Genomic DNA, 25,558 nt, shown 5'->3' on the forward strand with positions numbered 1-25,558 from the left:
TTCTAACCTGCTAGTGTTCATTTTGAAAATGAGCCATGAGAGGAAAATTAGTAGAGTATAAATACAAAATTCAGTTAATATTAACCAGTAGAGCATAGAGCACTTTAAAAAAAAGATCAGTAAAATTGTCTATTTAGATTGAAATGATTCGCAAACGGAAGCCGACTCCTCTTTATCTCGCTTCATATTCTTTGGTTCTCTTAAGTCCCCATCCTTTCCTGCATATGCAGAATTTTTTTGGATTAAACTATATTACTGGCCTGCAAAATGAAATTTAGAAATAATTACTCTTTAATCACATGGCATCAATTTAGAAGATTACTACATTCAGTAGTAGCAGTGTTACCTCTCATGGCCTAGCTTCATTGTGGCATGGTAGTAGTAGAGCCCTTACACTGCTGCAAAGGGTCAGGATGATTATAAATGGTCACCTCTGGTTTGCATGTTCTGCCCAACTAATCCTATAAAGTATCTATTTTCTTCTGCTGTTGTTTTCACACCCTTTTGCTTATAGCCCATGAACTCACTCCTCTGGGGCAAGGTTAAAATGGAGGTGTGGATGATTAACTAACAAAGCTGATATGACTGATGGTGACATCTAATCACAGCTATCTGTACTTTATAAGTGTCTTTGTTTTCTTCCCTTTATATTCATTTGCAGGCTGGACGGTTTTCCACCAAACGTCTGAGAGAGTGACCTATAAATCTAGTAGCAAACCTCGTACCAGATTCCTCAGTGGACCTGTGTCTTTGTCCATCTGTTTGTATTTGTTCTTTTGTATTTTATCACAGCCCGTCTTTCTTTTATCATTTTCAAAACTCATGTTTTATCGATTTATCTAATATGCTTGGCAGGAAGCCCCTTCTTGTAGACAATCACTCCGCCCCCCTCCCTTTTTTTAAAGTAATCATCTTAATTTAATTTATTTTGTTTCATATGGAAAGCTTTTGAACACTGCTTTTGGCTCATGCCTGGGTATCAAAAGCATGTGTGGAAGATCTCATCAGTTTATTCGATGGTCTTATGGTAAATTCTGATCTTAGACATATCTTTTATGTGATTTTTTTGCGTTGAAGTAATTTTTAATTTGCAATGTGACTATTATAAATGTCTGCTGTCCTGATTCCGGTGATACCAAATCGAAACCCAAGCTTCTGTAGACGAATGGTCTCTTTCACACATGCTTTGGACTATGAAGACATGCATGTAGCAAGCTGATACTATTCTAGAAGGTCACTGAAGGGTAGAACGTCTGCGCAAGGGCTGTATTCAAACAATATACAGTACTGTTTATATCCACTTTGTTGTTGTTATTGTTGTTGTTATTATGTTATTTCTCCTGTCCCTTGCATGTAGAAATGCTGAGAAATGCTCCTGCTAGCTCTTTAACACCATCTTTTCTAGGCAGCATTTTCCCCCACATTCTGTACTTTTGGGTTACTTTAAATGAATTTTCTTAAATGTGATTGTTTAGTTATCACAAAGTACAATATGGCTTTTATTAGACATTCATCTAGCTGGAGCACTTTACTCAGTTAATTTTTCTTATGACCTTATGTGACCTCAGAGATGAAGTCAACAAGCAGTTCATCAAAGCACAGAATAAATTAAAATTCCTAATGCCATTCTCAGAATAGTCTATTGATATCCCGTCCAGATGCAACTAAAACTAGACTGTTCTTGATTGTATGATTATACGAATTGGCTATTCAACCAGTTGTCACAAATATTTATTTTTAAGTTTGTTTTTGTAAAACAAATGCTTATTATAAGGCAAAATACTTTGGGATGTTTTGGTACAATAAGGCTATATTGTACTAATGAGAAAAATCTAAGCCATAGTTACAAGTAAGATAAAATAGTGCCACTATATAGAGATATTTATATTGAGTTAACATTCAGCAAATTCAGTATTCATTTTCATCAAACTTTTATCATTGGAACTATACATCTCTATTATTATTACAGGGGTACAAATCAAAGGCGCAAAGCTACTTAAAATTCATCCTTCTTGCTCTCTATTTTCAATAAAATAATGTCCACATTTTTAGACTTAACAATGAAAGTGTTTTTAGTATTCATAAACATCTTTGTATATGAAAACAATAATATTAAAATTCAGTTATAATTTCAAGATAAAGAAATCTAATATTCTTGGATAATTTGGTAGTTCTGTGTGGTACTACATGCATGATATATATATGCAGAAGATCCAAGTTCAGGGTTTGGCAATTGCAAGGAAAACTGGAAAAATTCTTCCCTAAAACCTGGGACAATTAGTGCTAATTGCTATTAACAGTTGGGCATTTATTCACCATATACCATATTGGCTGAAAGGAGCCAATGATCTGGCTCAATATAAGGCTCTTTCCAGGATAAGTATGCTCAGAATGATATATTCAGTTGTTTTTGACAGCTAAGCTCTACAGAGCAATTATTAATGTTATGCTACCAATGTTATTAATTGCATTGGGTTTGTAGACCAATATGGTCAAAGATAGGTGAGGAACTGTTTTACAGTTAGTCCTCGACTTACAACAGTTCATTTAGTGACCGTTTGACGCTAACAGTGGTACTGAAAAAGGTGATTTATGACCATTTTTCACACTTATGACCACTGCAGCATCCCCATGGTCACGTAATCAAAATTCAGATGCTTGGCAACCAACTCTTATTTATTGCGGCTGCAGTGTCCCGGAATCATGTGACTACTTTTTGCAACTTTCTGATGAGCAAAGTTAATGGGGAAGCCAGATTCACTTAACAGCCATGTTACTAACTTAACAACTGTGGCAAGAAAGATTGTAAAATGGGACAAAATTCACCTAACTGTCTCATTTAACAACAGAAATCTTGGGCTCATTTGTGGTCGTAGGTTGAAGACTACGTGTATTCTAATCATCTTGTAATTCATAGGAGTCTTCCAGTTCTTAGTAAATATCTCACAGATTATAGGAAAATACTCAGAGATTAACTTTTACCCCTAAGCTGTGAAATTGCTTTATGTGGTACAAAATGACTCACTGAATTTTATTGGGATGGGATACCAATTGACATCTGATGAACCAGCAAAATCATGTATTTTCCTTACACTTTATGGGCACATGTAAAGGGAATATAATTCTGTAGGTTACTTTAGAAAGTTGAAACCAAAATTGCACATAATGCATTGAAATCTCTTAAAATCTGGAAAAAACATTTCTAGAAAAAATACTTAATTTATAGTAGTTTGAATAGAAACTGTTCTCTTTTTAAAAAATAGTATTTAAATCTGTATATAATGCTTGGGAATATTCATTGTAATTATAAACTTAAAATCTAATTATATGGGCATCTCGACTATATGTTCTCTTAAAACTAAACTGTTGTATAGTACTAACTTTAAAGACCATGCAAAGTACAAACATAATAGATTGTGTAGATGGTTACTTATTTAATCAATAAGATGGTTAAGGATTTACTATCTTGAATATAAACAAAAATGCATTTGCATATGGTTACTACAAGGAAATTCTCAGAAGAGACCACTGAAAAACTAATAGATAGTTTTTAAATTTAGGCATGGTCTTAGTCACTTTGATCCTTTTTCCAGAAGGGTCCCAACTAAAACCAAAAAGTTCAGTGATATTTATTGGAAAGAATGAAGGAAGAATAGCATAGCATAGCATAGCATAGCATAGCATAGGGAAGGGAAGGGAAGGGAAGGGAAGGAAGGAAGGAAGGAAGGAAGGAAGGAAGGAAGGAAGGAAGGAAGGAAGGAAGGAAGGAAGGAAGGAAGGAAGGAAGGATATAAACTGACCTTCTTTTGAGAGATTACTATGGAGAGAAATTATATCTAATCATATGTTCATTATGGAAGTATTATTCATGTTATTATTTCTTTACCATATTTTGATTCTCGCATGAAGTATGAATAACTAATGTACAATTATTATTTTGGAGCTAGGCCCAATTCATGTTCCATATCAGCAGACCTCCATTAATCTATAATCAGATTTTATTGTTCTGGCACTAAAATAGTACTTTGTTGATGTGCACAAACATTATGGAGTCTGCTATTCCTACATGATTGAGAGTTACCAATAGGGAGATTGAATGTAGACAGTATAACAAGCCAGCAGCATCTATGGTAAAAGATGACAACGCCAAAAATGACAAAACAGCTGGGGAGATACAATATAAATGCGGCTGATATGTACTTGCATCCTGACATTTTAACACTTAGGGCATGGCATTTGTGTGATGGTATCACAATGAAGGTCTCTCCCTTGGCTAAAATTAAAATAAATAATCAGCACAAGGCTTGGTGAGGTGAAACATGTGGTTTTCTTTCTATTTGAAAGATTGGCCTGTGTAACACTCAAACTGATCAACACCATTGGAATAAATAAATATAGACATGTACACACATGTATACATGCATTACTGTCAAACTTTGGAATGACTTGGATTGTGTTTGCATGAAAAGATAGGTAATCTTTCTACCATATAAGGAACCACCTGATTAATGATGATAGACGGTTGTGAGGTACCAACCTGCACCTTACATTGAATAACCCCCTGTGACACCACTGCAGTATTACAAAGGCAAAATAGGTAGGTTTAGATAAATAAAACAGAAAAAGAAAAAATTAAATCATCTAGAGCTAGATCAATTAATAACCTTTCTGCTGACTTTCTGTCAGAATAAATAGATCTCCTTATTTTGTCTTTTTAGCCTGTTGTTAACGCTGCATTTGATTCAACTGAGTATTTTTAACTAAGCAGTAGGATTTTTCTATCCATCTCATCAAATAATAAAGAATTATAGGAAATGCCATCTCCTATACAGTAGAGCTGTAAGGGTCCAAATACAGTTTGATGATAAGATCAAGATTAAACAATTCATTGTCTTGCATTTCAATATATACTTTCAATTTGATGGGCCTTAGTTCTGCAGAACTCAATCTAAAACCTGAAATAGGAAGTTCTTGCTACCAGTCTATTCTTATTTTATAATTAACTAAGAGAAATCAGAGGTATTCCATTTACTGTGCACACAGAATAGGATCTGATTCAGAAGCAACATTGATTAGAAATAATATTCTATGTAATGAAAATTGTAGGAGCCAATTAAAACTTCTGCAATGTTTTATTTTCATAGCAGTAAATTTCTATAGGCTTTGAGCAGCCCCATTATTTCTTCTTTTATACCTGAACTGCTGACTTTCTGTCTGTTCCTTCTTGCATAATGGTTATTTTTATTGTTTAAAAATACAGAAGACTGTCCATCAGACTCTTTCATTTTTCCCTTTTTAGTCTTACCTAACTCTTTATATCTTGTATCATTTTACCTTGTAGGGTCCACCCTGAAACGACTATGTCTAGGCAAAGATCACAGTAGTAGTAACTATCCCTCTCTCTTTTATTTTTGGCTTTTTAGTATTTATTTTTGAGCATGGGCTGCTTTGTTTAAATATAATCTAGTGGTTTATTTAACAGCAGACTGCATTGATGATGGCATTTAAATTATGCTGCTTATGAATTAAACATAGCTTTGCATGTCCATGCTATTTTTGGGTGCATGCCTGTTGCAAGATCATCATAATTTCAGTATGTATATGTGCATTTTAATAAGATAAAGCTGAGTCATATGCTTGCTAATTAACTCGGCCTCCTTATAATGCTCTTTTGTGGCTGGCTGACTAATACAGTTCAATAGTTCCTCTCTGTTGAAATGCTTGAAGTACTGAACAGTGACTGAAGTATAAACTGGGGGGAGCACTTTCACTGTCCTATTTTTCAAGGAGCATAAGAATTCACATTAGTTCAATGCATGAGAAGTTTTAAAGAAAGGCATAAGGCTTTATGTAAGTAAAACAAATACTAATAGTGTTGCTCGTGCTCTCTGCAAATTTGTAATGCAGAAATAGTCATTTAGTATGTTAGTTTGTTGGATGTGATACCATTTCAGTGCAACTTTGAACTTTTCTGCTTCAAATTTTGGTCATTTTGAATTTAGAATAAAGGTTTTTGAGATAATTGGAAAAAAATTATTTCAGACTCATCAGTCAATTGACAATCCTGCTTTATTTCACTTTGCTACTTAATTGGTTTTAATGCCTCTATCGCGAAATACTTTGAGTAATGGTATCAACAAGAATCGTCCCAGTTTCAGGATATATGTATAAATATTTTTATAATTAAATTGAATATATTTACTTGCCATGTTTGTAGTCTTTCAAATTATGACCGCTTGTGTCATTCATTACTACCATCTCAAAACTGAATTTTTTTAAACAAGGAAAAGATTAGTAAAATCTTTAAACTGCATTTCATTTCAGAACAGAGTAAGGAGGTACTTGTGAATTCTGCAGAAATATAAAAATTTTAATGGCTGCAAAGATAGGATTTTTTTATCCAATTATGACTCAAGAAAAATAAACAGGCTTCTGTGAGGAAAGAAGGTTTAATTTATCCTAGGCTAAACTAATACTCTGAATAACAAAACTAAAATCCTTCTGAACACATATTTAAACATGTATTTATGCTACTGGAAGACCATTTTTGAAGCAAAAAAAAATGTTCTTCAGAAGAAGCAGCCAGTTGATTAAACATATAGTAATTTCAGAAATACCATGAATTGTAATAAACATACTGAAAAGAAAAAAAAAATGTTTTTATATATGCATATAATTGATTCTTACCTTTCCATGATATCTTAGGATCCTCAGCAAACAGCCTTGTAGCATATCCAGATCCTCTGCCACAAACAACAATACAGGTTCAGGTACAAGCCAACAACAGTAACAACAAGAAAGGAACCTTCACAGACGATCTCCACAAATTGGTGGATCAATGGACAAGCAAAACTGTGGGAGCTGTGCAAGCAAAGCCATCCTTAAACCAACTTAAACAGAATCAAAAACGGCAAGACATGGAGCCCAAGGCTAATCCCATGCAGACACAGAATGAGACTTGTGGAGTAAGTGGCACTCCTTGAAGAGCATTACATTTTACTTTGGGTCTGAAAGCCATTGCAAAACTGATGTTTGGAGGAGGACATAAGCTTTTTAAAAAAAGCATATTCCATATAAAATCCATTTCAATTCATTGACTGCTAAAAATAACTTAAGAATTTTTTTATCAACTTGGACTTGAGCTTGACGATATGTGTATTGTTCAATATATAACTTTTTGCAAATTGAAAATTGTGGAAATAGTTTATACACAGCAATATGTTCACTGGTAATCAAATATTGCCTGTCTTAAATAATTTCAATCAACATCAATGAAGTTTATTTTATGTATTTTTCCCAAAAAGTATCATTAATTCCATAGCTGATGTATTGGCAGCAGTTAGTGGGTTTTGCAAGTGACTCTGCCAATAGTCCAACTTTAGAACAGAGTAGTGACAACTGTTAATATGATTCTACATAAATTTATTCAAAAGTAAGTCCCCTTAGTTCAGCGGCTTGATTTTTTTTACTTATGAATGAATTGTTCAAGTCTGACTGAATACAGTAGGGACCTTCTTAACAAAAAGCTTCAGATGTCATTGTAAATGATCACTTTGAGTTGAATAAATGCATAACATTTCATATAAAGAAATATATTTAAATATACCAGAGTGGCTTAAAAGTAAAAGATGGGTATAATGTATTCACTTCATCATACTTCCATTATCCATTTTCAGTGCTTTAGCTTATCATTTTCAAACACATCTGTCCCTGAATTCATGTAAAATAAACATATATGCAAAACTAGAGCCATAATATCATGGCTTGAACCAATTATCATCCCCATTCTCTTCTTTCTGCCTACAGAATTCAAACACAGTTATTGCAAGCAAGGCTGCTCCAATACTTTTTGAAGTTTGGTGGCATTTGAAATAGAATATAAATTAGATCCATCCTCTTTAGCATATAAGAATGGGGCAAGCGCTCTTTACTGGCAGCACTGTAAACATCTGGATTGACCAAGTCATAAATAATGTGCCAGGGCCATTGAATCAGGGCAGTGTATTTATTTATTTATTTGTATTTATGCAGAAATTTGTATATTTTCTGTTCCATGGAGGAGATGCGTGAGAGAAGAATCTTAATATATTTGAAAAGGAGGAGAAACATCTAATGAATGTTGTTTATAAAGTATTAAGTGGCTTGCTTAAGCTACCTTGCTAGAATTTATTGTTTATTCTTGGATTCCCTTGGCAGATTATCGTTGCTTTTTTTTTTTTACTTCCACAGAATCTAAAAAGCAGTAAATAACTTTTCTGTTAAGTTATAATAACAGAAAACAATGGCATTGGAAGAACAGGATGTATTCATATTTATCCATGAGCTAGGCGCCTTTCATTAAAACAATTAAATTCATAGGAAACAAGTACACTTAAACATTTTTAATTAAAAATTTCATTTGCATTGTAGTGACTTTGCAGACTTCTAATATTTCATATTAAAAGATATAGATTGTACTGTTGATGGAGAGTAGAAAAGGGATGGAGCCAACTGGCAGGGTCTGCCTCAGCAACAAGAAAAGTTCCCAGAAACTTATATATATTTTCTATCTGGTTACTGCAAATGGGTATCTGAATATGGACAATGTTCTTTTTGAATACTACACAGCTTCCATTTCTGAAAACAAAAAGTACATGTGATGACATTATTGTTTTGTTACAGCTCTGAAGCAACAATACATACATGTCTAGGAGATTAGTCAGTACAAAAACACTATAATAACACAAAGGTTCTTAAAGTTGTGAAGCCCCCTAATAGAGAGTTCTCTATATGATTGTTTTTATTCCTTTGTCAGTCAACTAATTAAATGGAAGAAGTAGGCTTGTACTTCCCAAGCCTTGGCCAACCGAGGGTAAGACTTCAGCAACCATAGTTGCAATTGAACCAGTCCCTCACATTTACTCACCTGATACAGTCAGGATTTTGATAAAGTGGTGCCAAGCATTTCCAAAGAATGTCTGTGTAGTCTGGTGAGATCTAAGAAAAGGAAAAGGCTGAAAAGTACTGTATTTGAGGGAGACAGAATTTTTATTACCAGGTTTTGTACATTCTTACAATATATATGTATACATAATTGCTGTGCAAACAAATCTGATCACGAAAGTTGAATGCATGCTGTTTCAGTGCAAATGTACTATTATTTTCCTTACCATACACTATAAATACTACACATGTTATTTTTATTCAACCAGCGGCTCCGTTCCTTTTAGCATCATCCTTTTCTCTAAGAAAAAAAAAAACTTTGTATATTTTACTTGAAAAAGCAGGTGACTCTTGGATCAGTTTCATAAAACCTTACAAGAATTCTCTTGTCCTGTTTTATTTGATATCCAAAACAATATAAGCAGTATAGCTCACACTTCCTCCCTCCTCCCCGACCCCATGCCTAAACAGAATTTACTTTTCTTTGCTTGTTTTGCACCAGGAACTCTTGCAGTAAAGGACACAATTTCTCAACCTGGCTGAAAAGCTTGAGCAGCCAACAAAGATGTGCTCTTTTGTTTTTGACATCGTGCACAAAGGAGGCTACAATAGCTCACTGTTCTTTCCATCTAATGGAATATGTGTAGAATATAATTAATAGCTCATGAGTTCATATGAGGACCTTTCTCTAATAATGCTTAAACTGATAAGTAATATCTGTTGGAACAAAAAGTAAGAAAATAGAATTTTGAACTACTGGAGGCTATTTCCTTGATTGATGGATAAATGTAAACAAAATATAACTACATAATACAAGTGTGTATGCACACCTTGAGTGTTGCGAGTTGGGTAAGATACAGACTTCCACACTTAACCACACTTATGAACCATGGGACCAGAAACTCCATTGCTAAGTGACAAGGTTGTAAAGTGAAAAGTCATATGACCACACAGATTTATAACAACAATTCTGGCTGCAGTAATTAAGTGAATCACAATAAGTTATTAAGGGCAATGTCTCAAGACCATGACTTGTGATTTCCTATTGATTTTGTTTTTGGGAAGCTAGCTGTAAAGATTGCAAATGGTAATCATGACCATGAGATGCTCTGACTGTCATAAATGTGTGCTGGTTGCCAACTGCCTGAATTGTAATGGGATGGTACAATGCCCACAACTTTGAGAACCAATCATAAGTCTCCTTGTTCGTTGCTATCCTAATTTTAAATGGTAGATGAATACTGATCAGTAAGTGGGGACTACCTATATTATGAGCAGCATAATATTCAAGTAACATTTAGAATTTTGAATGGGAGCATAGTGTTGAGAATGGTGAGCAAAATAAAATAATCACTGGAACGACTTGCGTCCAGAGGTTGTGGGTGCTCCAACACTGGAATTTTTAAGAAGAGATTGGACAACCATTTGTCTCCAATATCCCTTCCAACTCTGTTATTCTGCATTTCAATATTTTGAAGTTTTATTTTATGAATGTGGCTTGTTCATTTATTCAGTTGCTTTACCAGTACAACAAAGCATTGGAAATGTTGGTGGAATTTAATTGGCATTAATCTGCATTTAAAAGCTATGAGTAAAATGGGAAAACAATAATTTCCCTTCTTCCTATGATGTAATGTGTTCTTAAAATGAAGACTCAAACAAATCAGCATGGGTAGTGGCCCAACCATTGCAAATGAGGAATAATGGCTGAAAATAATCAAAACATAATTTTCCATTCCATAGATAGTAGTCTCCAATGAAAAGCCATCCACACTGTACTGTGTGATATAAAAATGTGATTGAGTGTCCTAGTGGGTGATGTCATAAAGAATGAAGCTTGAAGCCAACAAATCTTTCAATGTTTCTTCATATCCTGCATGATTTTCCCCCCAGTATCATAAATTAGTTATATTTTTCTTTAGCTCTGAATTTTCTGGAATAATTCTTTGCAAATCAATTAACAAAGAAGTTCTGAAAAAAATCAAATGAGGTTTCATATAATGTGCATATACAATATACAATATACAACCACATATTATCAAGATTGTGTCAGTTTAGTGCCCAGATACATGATGGTCACAGTCACATCTTACTCCACAATTGCAAAACTATTTATACATGTGGTCCTTGCTTAATAACCACTTGTTCAGAGACCATTCAACTATGTCAATTGCAGTATCCCCATGGTCATATGACTGCCATTTGCAACCTTCTTCATTGTGGGATTTGCCTAATAATAGCAACGGTAAGTGCCAGAATGTTCATTGCTAAATAACTCGTCACATGAGGGGTTTTTATAACTGTTGTTTAGTGACAGAAATTCCAGTCCCAATTGTTGCTAAGAGAGGACTACCTGTACAGAAATAACTTCTTTTAAAATGAATTTTTTACAGATTGAGGCTAATTAACTAAGAGTAGACTCTGCTATAATTTTAAGGAATGTAAACAGTTGAAGTTTATGTATCTAATGGGCACCAAGGTTGGGGAAAGACTCATATGAATAATTGTGGTGGCATAAAGGGCAGGCCCATCTGCCTAAATGAAGTGTCCTGAGCCAAATCCATTCTGCAAAACAACTTTTATCTGTCATTAAACGGCTTTTCCAAATATGTTACAAGGCCACAATAGTAAATATAGTGAAATAGCAATTACATTCTGACCATATGTTCATTTCTGTGGCACCCCTGTTTTTATACTTTGTTACACGTTATCCTGCAATATTGAATATTTAATAATGAATATTCCTCAGATAGGAACTATTGGTATTTCCCTTGGTTAAAGAATCCAGAGAGAAAAACAGTACATTATTCTGCAGATTTGATTTACTTCTTCAACTTAATGTTAGTCAGAAACATACCTATTTCCTATTCCAGAACGTCTTTCTGGATTATTGAGTATTCTGAAAAAAAAGTAAAAGTTGGCCATAGAACTATAAATTATTTATCTTTGTTCTACTAGCAAGACTTGATATCTTGGGTTGGGACAACTATATTGGAATGGCTTTTTCTTTCTTAGCAACAATAAAACCCATCCTTTTTTTTTTTTGAGCAAATTGTCTTTATTCCCAGAATAAAAACATGCAGTGTTTTAGAAGAAAGACACCAGTAAATAATGTTTTCAGATTAGTATTTCACACAATCAATGCACAGGAATTTGAATTGAGCTTTGGCTTGTCGGCCCGATCTAGGAATCTATTAAGTTAAATGGCTGCTAGCCCGACAATAATTCTACAGAATACAGTAGGATGTACAGGTAGTCCTCAACTTAACAACCATTTGTTTAGTGACCAAAGTTACAACAGCACTGAAAAAAGTGATTTATGGCTGGTTTTCATACAACAATTGCAGCATCCCCATGGTCACGTGATCAAAATTCAGGCACTTGACAGTTGCACTTCCCCAGAGGCATGTGATCACCATTTATAATCTTGCCAGATGACTTCTGAGAAGCAAAGTCAACGGGGGAAGACAGATTCACTTAAAGACTATACAATTCACTTAATTTCAGTGATTCACTTAGCAACTGTGGCAAAAAAAAAAAAAAACAACAACCCGGCTTTGCTTAGCAATGGGAATTTTGGGCTCAATTGTGGTTATAAGTTGAGAACTACCTCTAGAAAATATGCCAAGAATGAAGACACCTTTACATTCCCTAAGATGTTTGGCTTTTCATATGTGTACTTGTGTACTTTTCCCGTTTTAAGAATGGTCAGTCCCTGGGTGTAATTATCAATCTGATTTCATGCTTACGGACCCTGGGATTTGCCTCAAAGATTGTTCAGGAGTAGGTGTTAACTTAATGGAATTACTGTCAAAAGTTGTAAATCATTTATGAAATTAAAACCTGCTAACCAGATCCAGAGGGAACCAAGCAATCCTTTGGTCTATATTTAACCTCATAATTCTCAAAATGTCAGCTGCTCTCAGTGATCCAAAATTTCTTTCATCTAGTTTAGCTGTGCCTGGATATGAAACTGACTGAAGAACTCTGTGTCTATATGCAAATGTCTATTCAAATGGTAGAAACACATCTGGGGGAGAGACTTTAAAGTTATTGCAGTTATTTAACAAACGGAGGGAAAGGGTTAACTACTTACTACAATTGGATGCTTTGGGAACATACTTTCTATTTTATAACATTTTATAGATGGCTAGTTTTCCAAATTTAGCCATTGGCTCTTTAAAATGTGCATAACAAAAATGTTCTCCAGCTAATATTAGCTACCGCTGGAGAAATAGTCATAGCTGATGTTGCTTTAAGGAAAGCGGTGATTTGTCACATTCATTTGTTAACTGTTCCTGCAGAGAGAAATGATGATTATTTGGTGGAGGGGTTTTGCCCTACTTAAAAATGTATTGGATTCAGCTAGAATTCCCTTGGTGTTTATAACATGAGAAGGGGTTGTGTTAGAGCCCCACCGTGAGAAGGAATTGTGCGTTCATCCTCTCTTTGGCCATTTCGGCCACAGGAGGGAGCATGTCCAGTATGTATCCTCCAAACAGAGGGTTAAAGAGATGGGTTGACAATGATAATTTCTATGAACTGCTCTGTAAAAGAGGAAACAAGAATTACAGCTACACTTTCTTATGTTTGCTTTTATAGGTTAATGCAGCAAGAACAGGAATGGGGGAAAAGTGTGTTGTTCCAGTGACTTGTCCACTGTCAGCTGCATTAACTTCTGGAGTTCCACCATCCCAGCCAGTGCCTATGCCAGGTACTCTCCTTACTGGCCCAGTCAATCCTTATGTGATGCCTCTTGGTCAGTACGGAGGACTTCTCCCTACGACCTTCTTTGGAGTGCCCTGGTCGGGCCCAACCACCCAGCCGGGGATGAGAGGAGGCCAGAGCATTGCACAGTTTCCAGCTCTTGGCCCCAATAGCTTCCAGTTGTTTCCAGTGCCCCTGCAAAGGCCCTAATTTGGAATGACCTCAGTAGCTGACTTCCAAATGGCAACCGTCCAGTGCTTAGCTCCTAGGCAGTCTGTTTCTCCCTGCTGGCCCCGTTCAGGCTCACTAGTTCATTAGCCATGCCCCGCTCAGGCCGGCCCGGTGAAATGCTTTCCCACCAATCTATGTGCTCTTCGGCAATCCTTCCTTTTTCTTCATTGCCGAAGACGATTGATTTTCTTCTCTGGTGTTTGAAACAACTACGTTCAACACTAAAGTACTTGAATTGATGGGTAGGAGAACTGTACTGAACTTACAGGAGTATAGTGCCTTGAATTCAAGCTTTTCAGTTCAAACTGGGAAGGTTAAAATAATCACAACAATAACTGAAAGGTGTACTTTATTTATAAACTGCTTGGGAAAAGCTTAACTTTTTTATTTGCAAAAAATATAAAGGTATAAATTTAATGGTGACAGTTTACATCCAAAATTCTGGACCAGTTTTCTTTTCTCCTGTTAAATGCTTTTAATTTAACCAGTGGCGTGTTTGGTAGTTTAAATATTTGCCCTGCTCTCTGACTGGGGTTCCAGCCCTTTGAGTAAAGGGTAATGAAATGGATCGCTTTGTTGTTACTGAGGGAGCCTGAATGTAAGTTGTATCTCTGTGTTTGAGGAAAACAATTGTTATGTGGTCTTTCTGGAAAAGCAGTTGCAAGTGACAACCTCTTTTTTTCTTTCAAAGAGCAAATTTGGCAGGCAGATGTTCTTCCCCCTCTGATATTCAACTGTAACATTTTTTGCCATCTTCTGAACCATCTAATTCAGTTACATTAGAAACCTTGCATGTTTCATGTGTGAAATATACTTAACCATAATTCTTGACATTAGGATAACAGGCCAAAGTTATTGTAAGATCTTTGTAAGTATGGAAATCTCCTTGCATGTGATCTGCCTGCCCACCAAATGCTTAAAAGTATTCTCCATGAAATGGAATTGGCTTTTGACTTGTGCTTCCTTCCTTCTTAACATTTGCTTTATGTTACCGTATGTAGAATTTGCATCTTCACCTGTCAGTCTTAAAGGCATACGAGAGCCACTATTTATTTGCAGGTTTGTTCCTTTGGTGGAAAAGGAGCGAAGAATCCCATCTACGAATATAGTGGCACACACTCAAAAGAATCACAGTACTAAAGCTGAAGGCACACTGCTTGCACTTTGCCACTCTCAATATGGCAGCGGTATTTTTAAACTGCCTGCTGAAGGGGTGGAGCTGTTTTGCGCTGCCCATCTGTTATTTATATGAGTCTACTGTACTTTGAGCATTCAAGAACTGTCTGCAATATTTTGTTGGTACCATTGAATATGATGCCGTCAATTCTGTTAGAATTGAATTTTGTAGAACTTGACGCAGTCTTCTGCCTGGGGAGAATACATCGATAGTAAGAGATTTCTGTTCTCTGTAACATGTATCTTTACATTGTTTGAGACTTTATTTTAGATTCATGTATGTATGCTTTATGAGCATAAACACCGAAAATGTCTTCTCAGTGTCTCCCCCTTTTGCTTGCACTGAAACTTCCCATTTGCCACGACTGCCTGTTGTACAACCTGTTTCAGCCCCTTGTGTATGATGGTCAGTGGTATAACCTCTCACTACCAAGAGACTGTATATATTCAAGAAAAGGGGAAAAAAATAAACATTTTTGTGCTTGAAAAAAATGTGTTGCTAAAAGTTTCAGCTATTAAGGAGCAATTCCACAATTCAACTTCATTCTCCCATTATCGGGGACAGGTACATTTTTAAAGCAATTCGTGCAGTCAAATGATAGGTAGGATATCTAGAATTAGAACTGAAATGTTTCATGCCTGTGCTTACGGTGATACCTTGGCCATCAAAATGAGCAACATTTTAGAAGATGGAATCGGCAAATAAGCTCCACATACAGACAATATTTTTTTCATTAATTCATTAATCACATTTGGTGGAATAGGGCTTGATCATTATTGACTAATTTTGTTACCAATATTAACTTCTGTCTATAACTACAAGTTTAAACAGAAAATAACTATGGAAAGATGTTTTTATTTAGCAAAAATCAGTACAATAACATTAAAATGTGATCCCTTAAACTTTGCTTATATGTGTTGCACAAGAGAAAAAAGATGTAATGGGGAATGAATCAGATGGAGGAGTTATGCTATTTCAGCATATCAAAAAGATTACTAGCATAACACATTTTGCATAATTTTAATGCAGTCAGTATATAATCTTTTAAATCAGTTGCGTATACCTTGAAGAAAGATAGATGCCAACATTAAAATTGCAATCTTCTGTGGAGGGGTTCTCTATTACTGAATTATAGACCTCATCCTAAAAGTTGTGACCTCTCAAAAGTAAATATTGGGAAAGAGCCTAATTTAGGAGTAGAATATTTATGTGTCTGTTTATTTCCATTTTAGAGAATTACCGTTCATTGTATAAGGCTCACATTTGAGAAATTTTAAAATACATGAGATTTTACTTCATAAAGTAAAATTTGTCTACATGCAAACTTTGACCCATTTCTCTACTAGCTGAAGCAGAAATTTTAAAGGGCAGATAGAACAGGACGATCTGGTCACATTTTGAAAAGCAATAGGTTATTGCAGTGTTTCTCAACTTTAAGGTGAATGGACTTAGCTTTCCATATTCCTTGGCTGGCCATGTTGGCCGAGGAATTCTGGGAGTTGAAGTCCATAAATCTTAAAGCTGAGAAACAGTGAACTGGCTATGGAAAGGTTCCAAAGGGAGAGTGTTCCCATGACAGGCTGGAAGGCTACTGCCGAAGAATGCTTCCCCGGGTTCCCCGGCTATACATCCAAACATGATCTCTTTAAGACAGTGTTTCTCAATTTTGACAATTTTAAGGCATGTGGACTTCAACTCCCAGAATTCCACAGCCAGCATTGCTGGCTGTGGAATTCTGGGAGTTGAAGTCCACATGCCTTAAAATTGTCAAGATTGAGAAACACTGCTTTGAGAGGTTGCTCATGGCAGATCTCACATTTTGCCACGTCACACTGAAAAGTCTAAAAATATAATTGAATTGAATTAGTTCTTTCTGCAGTTGCACTTACAGCAGCAAGCCTCTCTTTTCAAATACACAAATGTAACTACATTTGCAGTGCATGCTGCTGTAATTTTATTTGGGGGCAGAAAAAGACCTTAACTTTCTACTTGATTAAACAACCTCAGTGGCAGCAAGATAATAAATTTAAAATAATACAAATATACAGGAAACAATTATTGTGTGTGTGTGTGTGTGTGTGTGTGTGTGTGTGTGTGTGTGAATATATCAGTTTTCTAGATATCTTAGTAGAGTTATATATTCTACAATTTGATTGTAAGGAAATGGCATTACTTGGGCATAATATGTGGAGTGCAGAGCTGCGAGACCTGATTGTAATACTGCATCAAAAAGATCCAGTTAGTATTAAGAAGCATCCAATTCATATTCAAAGTGCTTTCATGGCTTTGAAAGAGATGCTAAAATTCTGCCAGAGAAAGGCTTTGCAAATGTAGCCCGCATTCTATTCTGTAAATAAGGAGCTGGTTTACAGGAAACATTAGTCACAATAACTTGAAATATATTGAGGTCTTGTTTTTCTCCAGTTCACCCTTGTTATGATTTGGCCTTTCACATAGACTTAGCATGTAGGTATAGTCAGCAAGTTATCCTTAAAATCATGGGCAGGAGTAGAGAGGAAGCATTTCTCATATTACCTGAAAAAATAATTTTAAAAAAGATGAACTCAAAGCAATTAATCATTTTGCTAAAAAAGGATTCTGAATTAGTTGTAACCTTTAAAGCATCATGAAGGGCACTGGGATCTAAGGCAGTAATAAGCAGCATCAAAAACATGGGGTTCCTGCTTTGATAGGTGGATTTGCAGACAATCATGTTGACAGTCTCATTAATCTTAAGCACCACAAAAGTGTTGACATTAAAGAAAGCTGCCAACAAATATTTCTTGCACACTAGGAGTTTTATTGGCCATTTCTTTTCTTCAGATTCATCTCAAACTGAATTCATCTTCAGTGAGATGATTTGTACCCTTTCTCTTTCCATCACCAATGCATGAAGAAGCTCCCATAATACAAGTGTTGGTCCACCGATCAGCATATTTTATTCTACCTACAGTCTTTTTGTATATTGAAATAGAAAAGAAACTAGCAGAAAACCTGCAGTGTAGGATCAGGAGGCGGCTGCAGTTTGGCAAATTGAAAATTGAACCAGTCTATTCAGTTTCAGTATCTCTGAATGAATGACGGTGAAATGCTGCACAAAGGACTGGTAGATATGATTTAGCTAAGTCTTAGACTGATACAGAAGTATTTGCAACTACATTATGTCTTCACCTGGGATTAAAAAATACAATAATGTCGGAAAATTAATACCATGACTATAAGTAACTGAAAATTCCTAGATGTGCCCCTATCTTTATTCATAACATGCTCTCACTTCCTCTTTCATTATACACCCACATTTCTACTGAAGGTATGTAAGAATTTCTACTACATTTCATTAACTCTTTTGAAAATAGTTGCATTGATGTAGATGAGACAAAACCAAAGTAATAGAAAGCTTCTTGCCTGAGACCAAGAGTCTTTCTAATCCAACATGCAGTAGTCCTTGACTTACAACCATTCATTTAATGCCCAAAGTTACAGTGGCACCGAGAAAACTGAGGTATGACCATTTTTCACCCTTGTGACCATTGCAGCATTCCCATGGTCATGTGATCAAAATTAAGACTCTTGAGAGCTGGCCTGTATTTATGACAATTGCACTGTCCCAGCAAAGTCAATCGGGAAGCCAGATTCACTTAAGAACTGTGTTGTTGTTAAGAACTAGCTTAACAACTGCAGTGATTCACTTAACAATTGTGGCAAAGAAAGGTTGTAAAAATGGAGCAAAATTCACTTAACAACTGTCTTGCTTGGCAACAGAAATTTTGATCTCAGTTGTGGCTGTAAGGCAAAGATTACCTGCACATTTTTCAAACGCCATAAATAAGGCAAAGGTGTTTCCATTCTGTTCCCAGCACTTGGTATTCAAATATATTGCCTCTAAATATGAAGTTTCTATACATCTGTAGTGAAAAATCCTTGAACAGTAAGCTAGGTTCCTCTTAATTGTAAAATATCATCATCATTTGTGGTTGATAATGGAACTAATTTCTACATTTTCCAGATAGACTGATACATTCTAGAAATGTTGTGTGCAATATATTAATTTAGTTTGTCTAGCCTTTATTTTTATTGAAAAAAAAAAACAGAATGGTGACTTTTTTTTAGTTTAAACTGTTAAGATTAAACCAAAGGTGCTTTTTCACGAGGCAACTGGACTTTCTTGTTTTTTCTTTGAAAACGTTTCACTTCTCATCCAAGAAGCTCCTTCAGCTCTGACTGGATGGTGGGGAATGGAAGGATTTATACTCCTTGCAGACAGCTGGTCATTTGCATTCTTTTAGAGAGTTATTGAGGCCACCTGGGGGTTTATCTCTGTTGTCAGGGTCACCTGAGTGGTGCAAATAGGCGTGGCACCTTCTTGGAACTGCCCACCATCCAGTCAGAGCCGAAAAAAGTTCTTGGATGAGAAGCGAAACGTCTTCAAAGAAAAACAAGGCAGTCCAGTTGCCTCCTGAAAAAGCACCTTTGGGACCTGGATGGCTGAGAATCTCCATAGGCACATCAAGATTAAACCATTCTTTCTCTCTCAATGATGTCTGCAAATTAATTTTTATATACACATGGAAGAAAGATAAAACTAATTTTATCGCAGAGGTTGAAACAATTTACTTTTTTTCCCCCACACAAGTCTAATAGATTCCCAAAATATATGGTGAACAGACTAACTTAAAAATTAACTTGATCTCTGAGAAAATAATACGTAAAAATGCACACTTACACATCCACACAAACCCCCCCCAAAAATGTTTTTACTCCTTTCGCTTGGTTCCTGATTAGTAGTTAGTATATACTGCTATTTTGTTTTTGTTTTAAAGATCCTTGCATCCATGGATTCTGAAAGTAGCTGGGATTCTAAAGCTTCAGAAAAGTTCGAATGTGCCATGCACAGAACCTTTCGAGTGTTAGAGGAGTTTGTAGTCTATATAATATCTACCACCGAAAATTACTGTTAAAAAGTTGCATTTTTTCATTGAAAAAAGCATTAGGTAAAGAATGATGTTTTGTCTCTTTTGGCTATGGTTAAAACTGGATGGGGGTATAGCATAAATACACCCCTGCATAAATGGCAACTTGTTCCACACGCTACTTTTTAATAGGAAAAAAAATCTATGTCTATTATGGGAAAGTGTAAAAAGTAATTCTTTTCATGGTTTCCATGTAACATCTGAAAGGTTTGCATCACTTTGTACCTGATGAAATGCCTGGCCTCTGTCTGCTGTTGACGCCCATTAATCTCACAAAAGGGAGCAGCTGTGAGTTGTATATTTTCTTCTTGTCCAAGAAAAGGATGAAGACTTACCTGTATTAGACCTGCAACTTAAAAGTTAGGACATGAATCGGCAACAATGAAAGGGCAGAGTTAAGTACTGTAGGGATTAATTTAAATTCTAAATTAAAACATGTGGTTTAATATGGGGCAGGACTTTTTTTTCTGAGTACAGTAAGTGGTGATTTTGTTTGTCAACCACTACGTCTGGGGTCCTTAGTGCTCTCTGAGCGTGTTGTTTTCTTGCAGATGTTCATTACCAAACTAAGTAACTTCATTAGTTCTAGTCTAGTAGGTTTACCAGAAGATGCTATTGTGGCCCAAGAAAGAAGTCAGCCTTAAGTACCTATTATCCTTAACCTCCAATATATTGGACATGTAATGTTTGTGGTAAAAATATCATCCTACCTTTCAAGACCTGCCCACATTATCACTATAAAGATTTTCTAGAAAGCTGAGGCTTGAATTTAAGAGTAATTTTAGTAGAATCCCTCAGGACCTTACTGGCCTCTCATCCTCTTCAGGTTTCTACACTCATGAACAGATCCCCTAGAATGGCTGGAAATGGGACATGGGAGCTGAAACACAAGAGGGAAATTGGAGAATATGGATGAACCTACCTTGGACCACTGGCAATAATCTTCCCCAAAACAAGACATCTCCACGTCCACCCTTAATGGGGCTTTAGGGAAGTTCACTTTGGAAATGGCATGGATATCCACATGTTTAATATCCATGCCGATCTGATTTCCAGTCTACATCACTATGTCATTGATTTTGGTCAAATGTTTATAATTCTCTTTTGGTTAGGATACTGGACCACACCATTCTCTGTTGCGCAGATGTCAGATCAGTGGGGCTTATTCCCTTAGAAGTGAGCATGGAAGCCTGAATCTGTGCTTGTAACTCACTCAGCATGACCAAGCAATGGGAAAACAGGATTGCTTGCTTATGTGCTTATCCATGCTTTGTTTGCAAGTGCATGATGTCACTCTATTTTGACAAAAACATGGAATGGATGGGTCACTCATCTGGGCAATTTGGTAACAATACAACCATGAAAAAAAAAGGTAATTAGAATTGATTGGCAAGCATTTACACATTAAAAATAGTTTTATAGTATACTAGCTTTCCTGAGAAAAAGGCCAATGTGCATTTCAGGATGTTAATATCAATTAGTTCTTTAAATCAATTTGTACTTATTGAAATGAAAGAATAATGTCTGTTTAAAACCTTTGAAAGTACTGTATTTTTTTCCTAGAGAACCAAATTGTTACTTAACTGGGGAAGGAATTGCCATATTTAATACTGTCCAGAATATTCCGTATTATTGCCAAAATCCATTAAATTTAGGGCTATTGGAACTAGATTACAAGTATCCTGGCAATTATTAGGTGGAAGCACAACTTGAGTTTTTTGTATTTCTTTGTGGAAATCCAGATTTTTTTTTTTTTTTTTTTTTTTTGCTGTCTAGATCTACTAGCCTAAAATTGGAAATGTTCAGGAGCTGACCTTGACTTTACCTTTTTAAGACTCACAGGATTTTCTTGATATTGCCTGAGATCTTATTTAAAAAGTCATTTTGTGAACATACATATCTATCATATCATTTCCTTGTAAATCTCTTGCTTTGTAGCATTATGCAAAATGCAGAAAAAGAGTATCGGTAACAGATACTAAGCCAGAGACATCAAAAGCTTAAAATAAAAAAGAAACGCAGCAAACACTTTATACCATGCAAAGTTACTTGAATTCATATTTTGTTTTAGATATTTTCTTGTACACACAGAGAGAAAGACAGAGAGAGAGCGCTTCTATTTGTTCACTCTTGATTTTGATGCATACATTTTCAAATACTCTTCAGTGCGTCATACAATCTATCCATCACTCACTACAAATCAAGTTCTGAGCCAACAATGTGGCATAATCTGCATAAAGCAGCATAGCTATGTTTAAATCTTTAACCAACACACCATTAATAATACCACAAGCATTCCTTACATAGTATCCAAAAGTACATTAACAACCGAGGCACCATCATACATCCTTCCTTCTCAGCGCTGAAACCATTCTCTCCACATTCCATTTAATCTCATGCATAATTTACCTCCATCGTGCACCAACTCTTAACACGGTAACGATTTTCAACTTCATATTCATTAAAAAAAAATACCCCTCTCCACAATTCAATTTATAATATACTTTCTTTTAAAAATTCATAATAAAGTATCTTACATTCATACAATTCTCAATGTCCTGCTGAAATACAAAAAAATATTTTCCAGGCAATTTTCTGAATCCCCATAATTTTGTTAATGATTGCATCCTCTAATTGTTTTATTCTGCAAAGACCTTCCCAGGCATATTTGACTATTGTACCGCACTGGAGCTTTAATTAAGGAGAACAGTAACAGTATTCTTCCTATTGTCAGAGACAGAGGCAATCTTCACACACATTAAATAAACTGCACAGCCATTCACAAACACATCCATACTTTAACTTTGTTCCCACTGGACTATCTACATCTATAGCTTTACCATTTTTGAATTCTCATTGTATTAATGACTTCCTTTTCATCATTTATCTTGAACACTTAATTTTATAGCATTCATATGAATTCTTCTCTTTATATCCCAAAATATTTTCTGTTTTATTTTTAAATTTCATTGATTCTCCTTACTTAGCCCTTTTCATTCACTTGCTGAAATAAATGTTTATTTTCATCAAGTTCACCCTATAAAACTAATTTTTTTCTCCCTTTACACACAAAAATGGAATATCCCCATTTTTGCAGAAAACGTTCTCTTATATGCAATTTTTATATCCACAGACTCTTTTACTTCATTGTTCTAGCAAACATGCTTTTTCATTTTTTCAAATTTCCTATTGGTGTAACACCACACATTTCTGTGGCATTCGGTAACATCACTCTTTTCACTCTATACAAAGCAGTTTCCACATCCTCCTCTTCTGCATTTTCTTTCTACCTTCTAGACAGCATTTGTACTTCTTCCTGCAATCATTTTATTTTCAGCCAAATTACTCTCACTTCATTCTTTTTCTTCCATGTCCATTTTTCTTTAAGATCAACTTTTGACAGTTTCAAGGAGAGGTCTGCCACAAATTCAGAACCTCTCATCTGTGTATCTATGAAGAGATTTATGCTTAATCCATATGGATTATGGATTAATCCATAATCGAAACAAATGTTTTTTCTAAGTAGACATTCAATGAACAGTGGGTCTCCAAATAATCCACACAGTTTTCCATTTCATTTACCCCTTACTGTTACCTAGCAGAATTTTTTTTTTTTTTTTTTTGGTCACATTCATTCAGAATGTTGTGCAGTGTTTTCACAAAAATTTCACATAGTTCTTCCATGATCACCATTCCTAATATGCAATATTGCCAACCAATATATCTTACATTCCTACATATCCAAAACAACCTAGATAACACCATTTCATACTTTCTGACATATATTTTACCCCTCCATTCATAATTAAACCTAAACTTTCATTTTGCTGCATGATACATAAACTCCACTTTTCAAGAGTAGATTGCCACCATTCAGTTATTGTATCCTTCTTTCCCCTTTCACTTAGTTTTACATACCAATTAATTCATGCTTAATGTAGTGTCTGTATGGTTCTCACCCTACTTTGGTGCTTATCTTTGGAGGATGGAAACCAAAATGGGAGGTTTCCCCCTCTATGATTTCCCGGAAGCCTTTGCTACTTGCTCTTTCCAAGGAAAGGAAATCCTAAGAAATGGAGGCTGTTTGGAGTAAGGAGAAGGCGTGTCAGAAGGTGCTGTGGAGCCGAAGAATCCTGAAAAATGCTATACTTTTCCCACATGTCCAACCAAGAAATGTTGATTAAAACAACTGGAGGTTTTTTTAAACAAACCAATACAAAACAAGATGTCTCTTTAGGCAGCAATGTTTTTGGATATAAAATATGTGTCTTAGGATTGGTCTGCCTAATAGTAAGAAAGATGGCAACCCATGAACTGACCATCGTGTGATTGTTCTTCAGATAAAGAAGTACCCTGTGTAAAGAGGACACACATTTGGGCAACCAAGCTCAGAAACTGAGGTTCTCCTTTTCATATTATTTATATCATGCCACTGCAACTCTGCACATTCCATACCTGTTGTCCTAAAAAAATTGCAGACCTTTCTTTGAAAAGAAAGAAATTGTTCCCTCTGTAGCTTCACAGAGCATTCATATAAGGTCATGTTTAAGTCATTCAGAGATTTTGCTTCATCCGAGAACTCCGTGGCTGAATCTGGGATTGGTGCAATTAATTTTTGATTTCTTTTTATTGCCTTGTTTTCATTTAAAAAATGAAATCAAGCTTTGATTTGCTTTCTACATCTTGTCATGTGCGGCCATTTTTCTCTCCAATTTCTTTGGGATTTCAAGTCCTCCATCCATATTCATAGCCAAAAAAAATAAAGTTCAAAGTACATACTGTATGCCTAACAATCTCATGCTTTGCAGAGCATTCTACTTTGCTTGAGTCAGGCAAAGACTTTTTGGGTGAAAAAGGATGACATTTATGGAATTTTCAGCATGGCACAAAGGATGTGCTTCTCATAGCTTGGGTGAAGCTTAATTTTCTTTCCTTTTCTGTATGGATGTATATAATCATCGTTAGTAATCTTTTTTGTTTGTTTCTGTTTATCTTTTAGATTCTGAGGAAGAGAATATCACTAAATGACACATGGCTAAGTTCACCAATAAGAGGAAAAACCCACAAGACTTTATTTCATTGAAGGAAGAGGAGAAAAAAACTGGAATTGATGTTGTTTGACAAAATCCTGTATACTATGCCCACCTATTCAATTCAGTTTTGTAGCCTCTTTCTAATGTTTTTTAAATTTAAATGTGGAAATTCAAAAATTATGCAAAAAATAAACTATAATTATTTTGAGGAGAAAGTTTTATTTGCAAATAATCCATTGTTTCTTTTGATAATTCAGATTAAATCAGATTAATTCACATAAACAGCTATATAATTATTCCACACTGCCAGATTAACCACACTATAGTTCTGCTTCAAGTCAGAAAACTCTTCAGTTCCATTATAGAAACAAATAATATTCCTTTTGTGGCAGTGCTAACAGCATTCAATTAATGAGAAGAGCAGTGCTGTCTTATTGGGGATGTGAAAGGATTTGGCTATCGGGATAATTAACATATGTGTTACCAACAGTTTTTTAAAAAAGCAAAGATTGGCATTC

At 35.4% G+C, this 25,558-nt stretch overlaps 1 protein-coding gene across 11 annotated transcripts in view; it reads left to right on the plus strand.

The window, feature by feature from the left end:
- Window positions 1–25,255, plus strand: part of WNK2 (WNK lysine deficient protein kinase 2) — a 128,363-nt gene extending 103,108 nt beyond the window's left edge. For 6 of the 11 annotated variants that reach the window (XM_039348561.1, XM_039348567.1, XM_039348570.1 and 3 more), the window contains 4 exons: window positions 662–760; window positions 5,342–5,386; window positions 6,706–6,965; window positions 13,525–15,528. In XM_039348561.1, coding sequence (XP_039204495.1) covers window positions 662–760; window positions 5,342–5,386; window positions 6,706–6,965; window positions 13,525–13,839 — 719 coding nt within the window. In that variant the 3' untranslated portion in view covers window positions 13,840–15,528. Of the gene's footprint in view, window positions 1–661; window positions 761–5,341; window positions 5,387–6,705; window positions 6,966–13,524; window positions 15,529–25,006 lie in introns of those variants that run through there. The other 5 variants (XM_039348568.1, XM_039348565.1, XM_039348566.1 and 2 more) reach the window with 4 other exon arrangements.
- The last annotated feature ends 303 nt before the right edge of the window (window positions 25,256–25,558 follow it).

Source organism: Crotalus tigris, unplaced genomic scaffold, assembly GCF_016545835.1.
Source record: "Crotalus tigris isolate CLP2741 ecotype Arizona unplaced genomic scaffold, ASM1654583v1 scf7180000018160.1183395, whole genome shotgun sequence".
Lineage (NCBI taxonomy): Eukaryota > Metazoa > Chordata > Lepidosauria > Squamata > Viperidae > Crotalus > Crotalus tigris.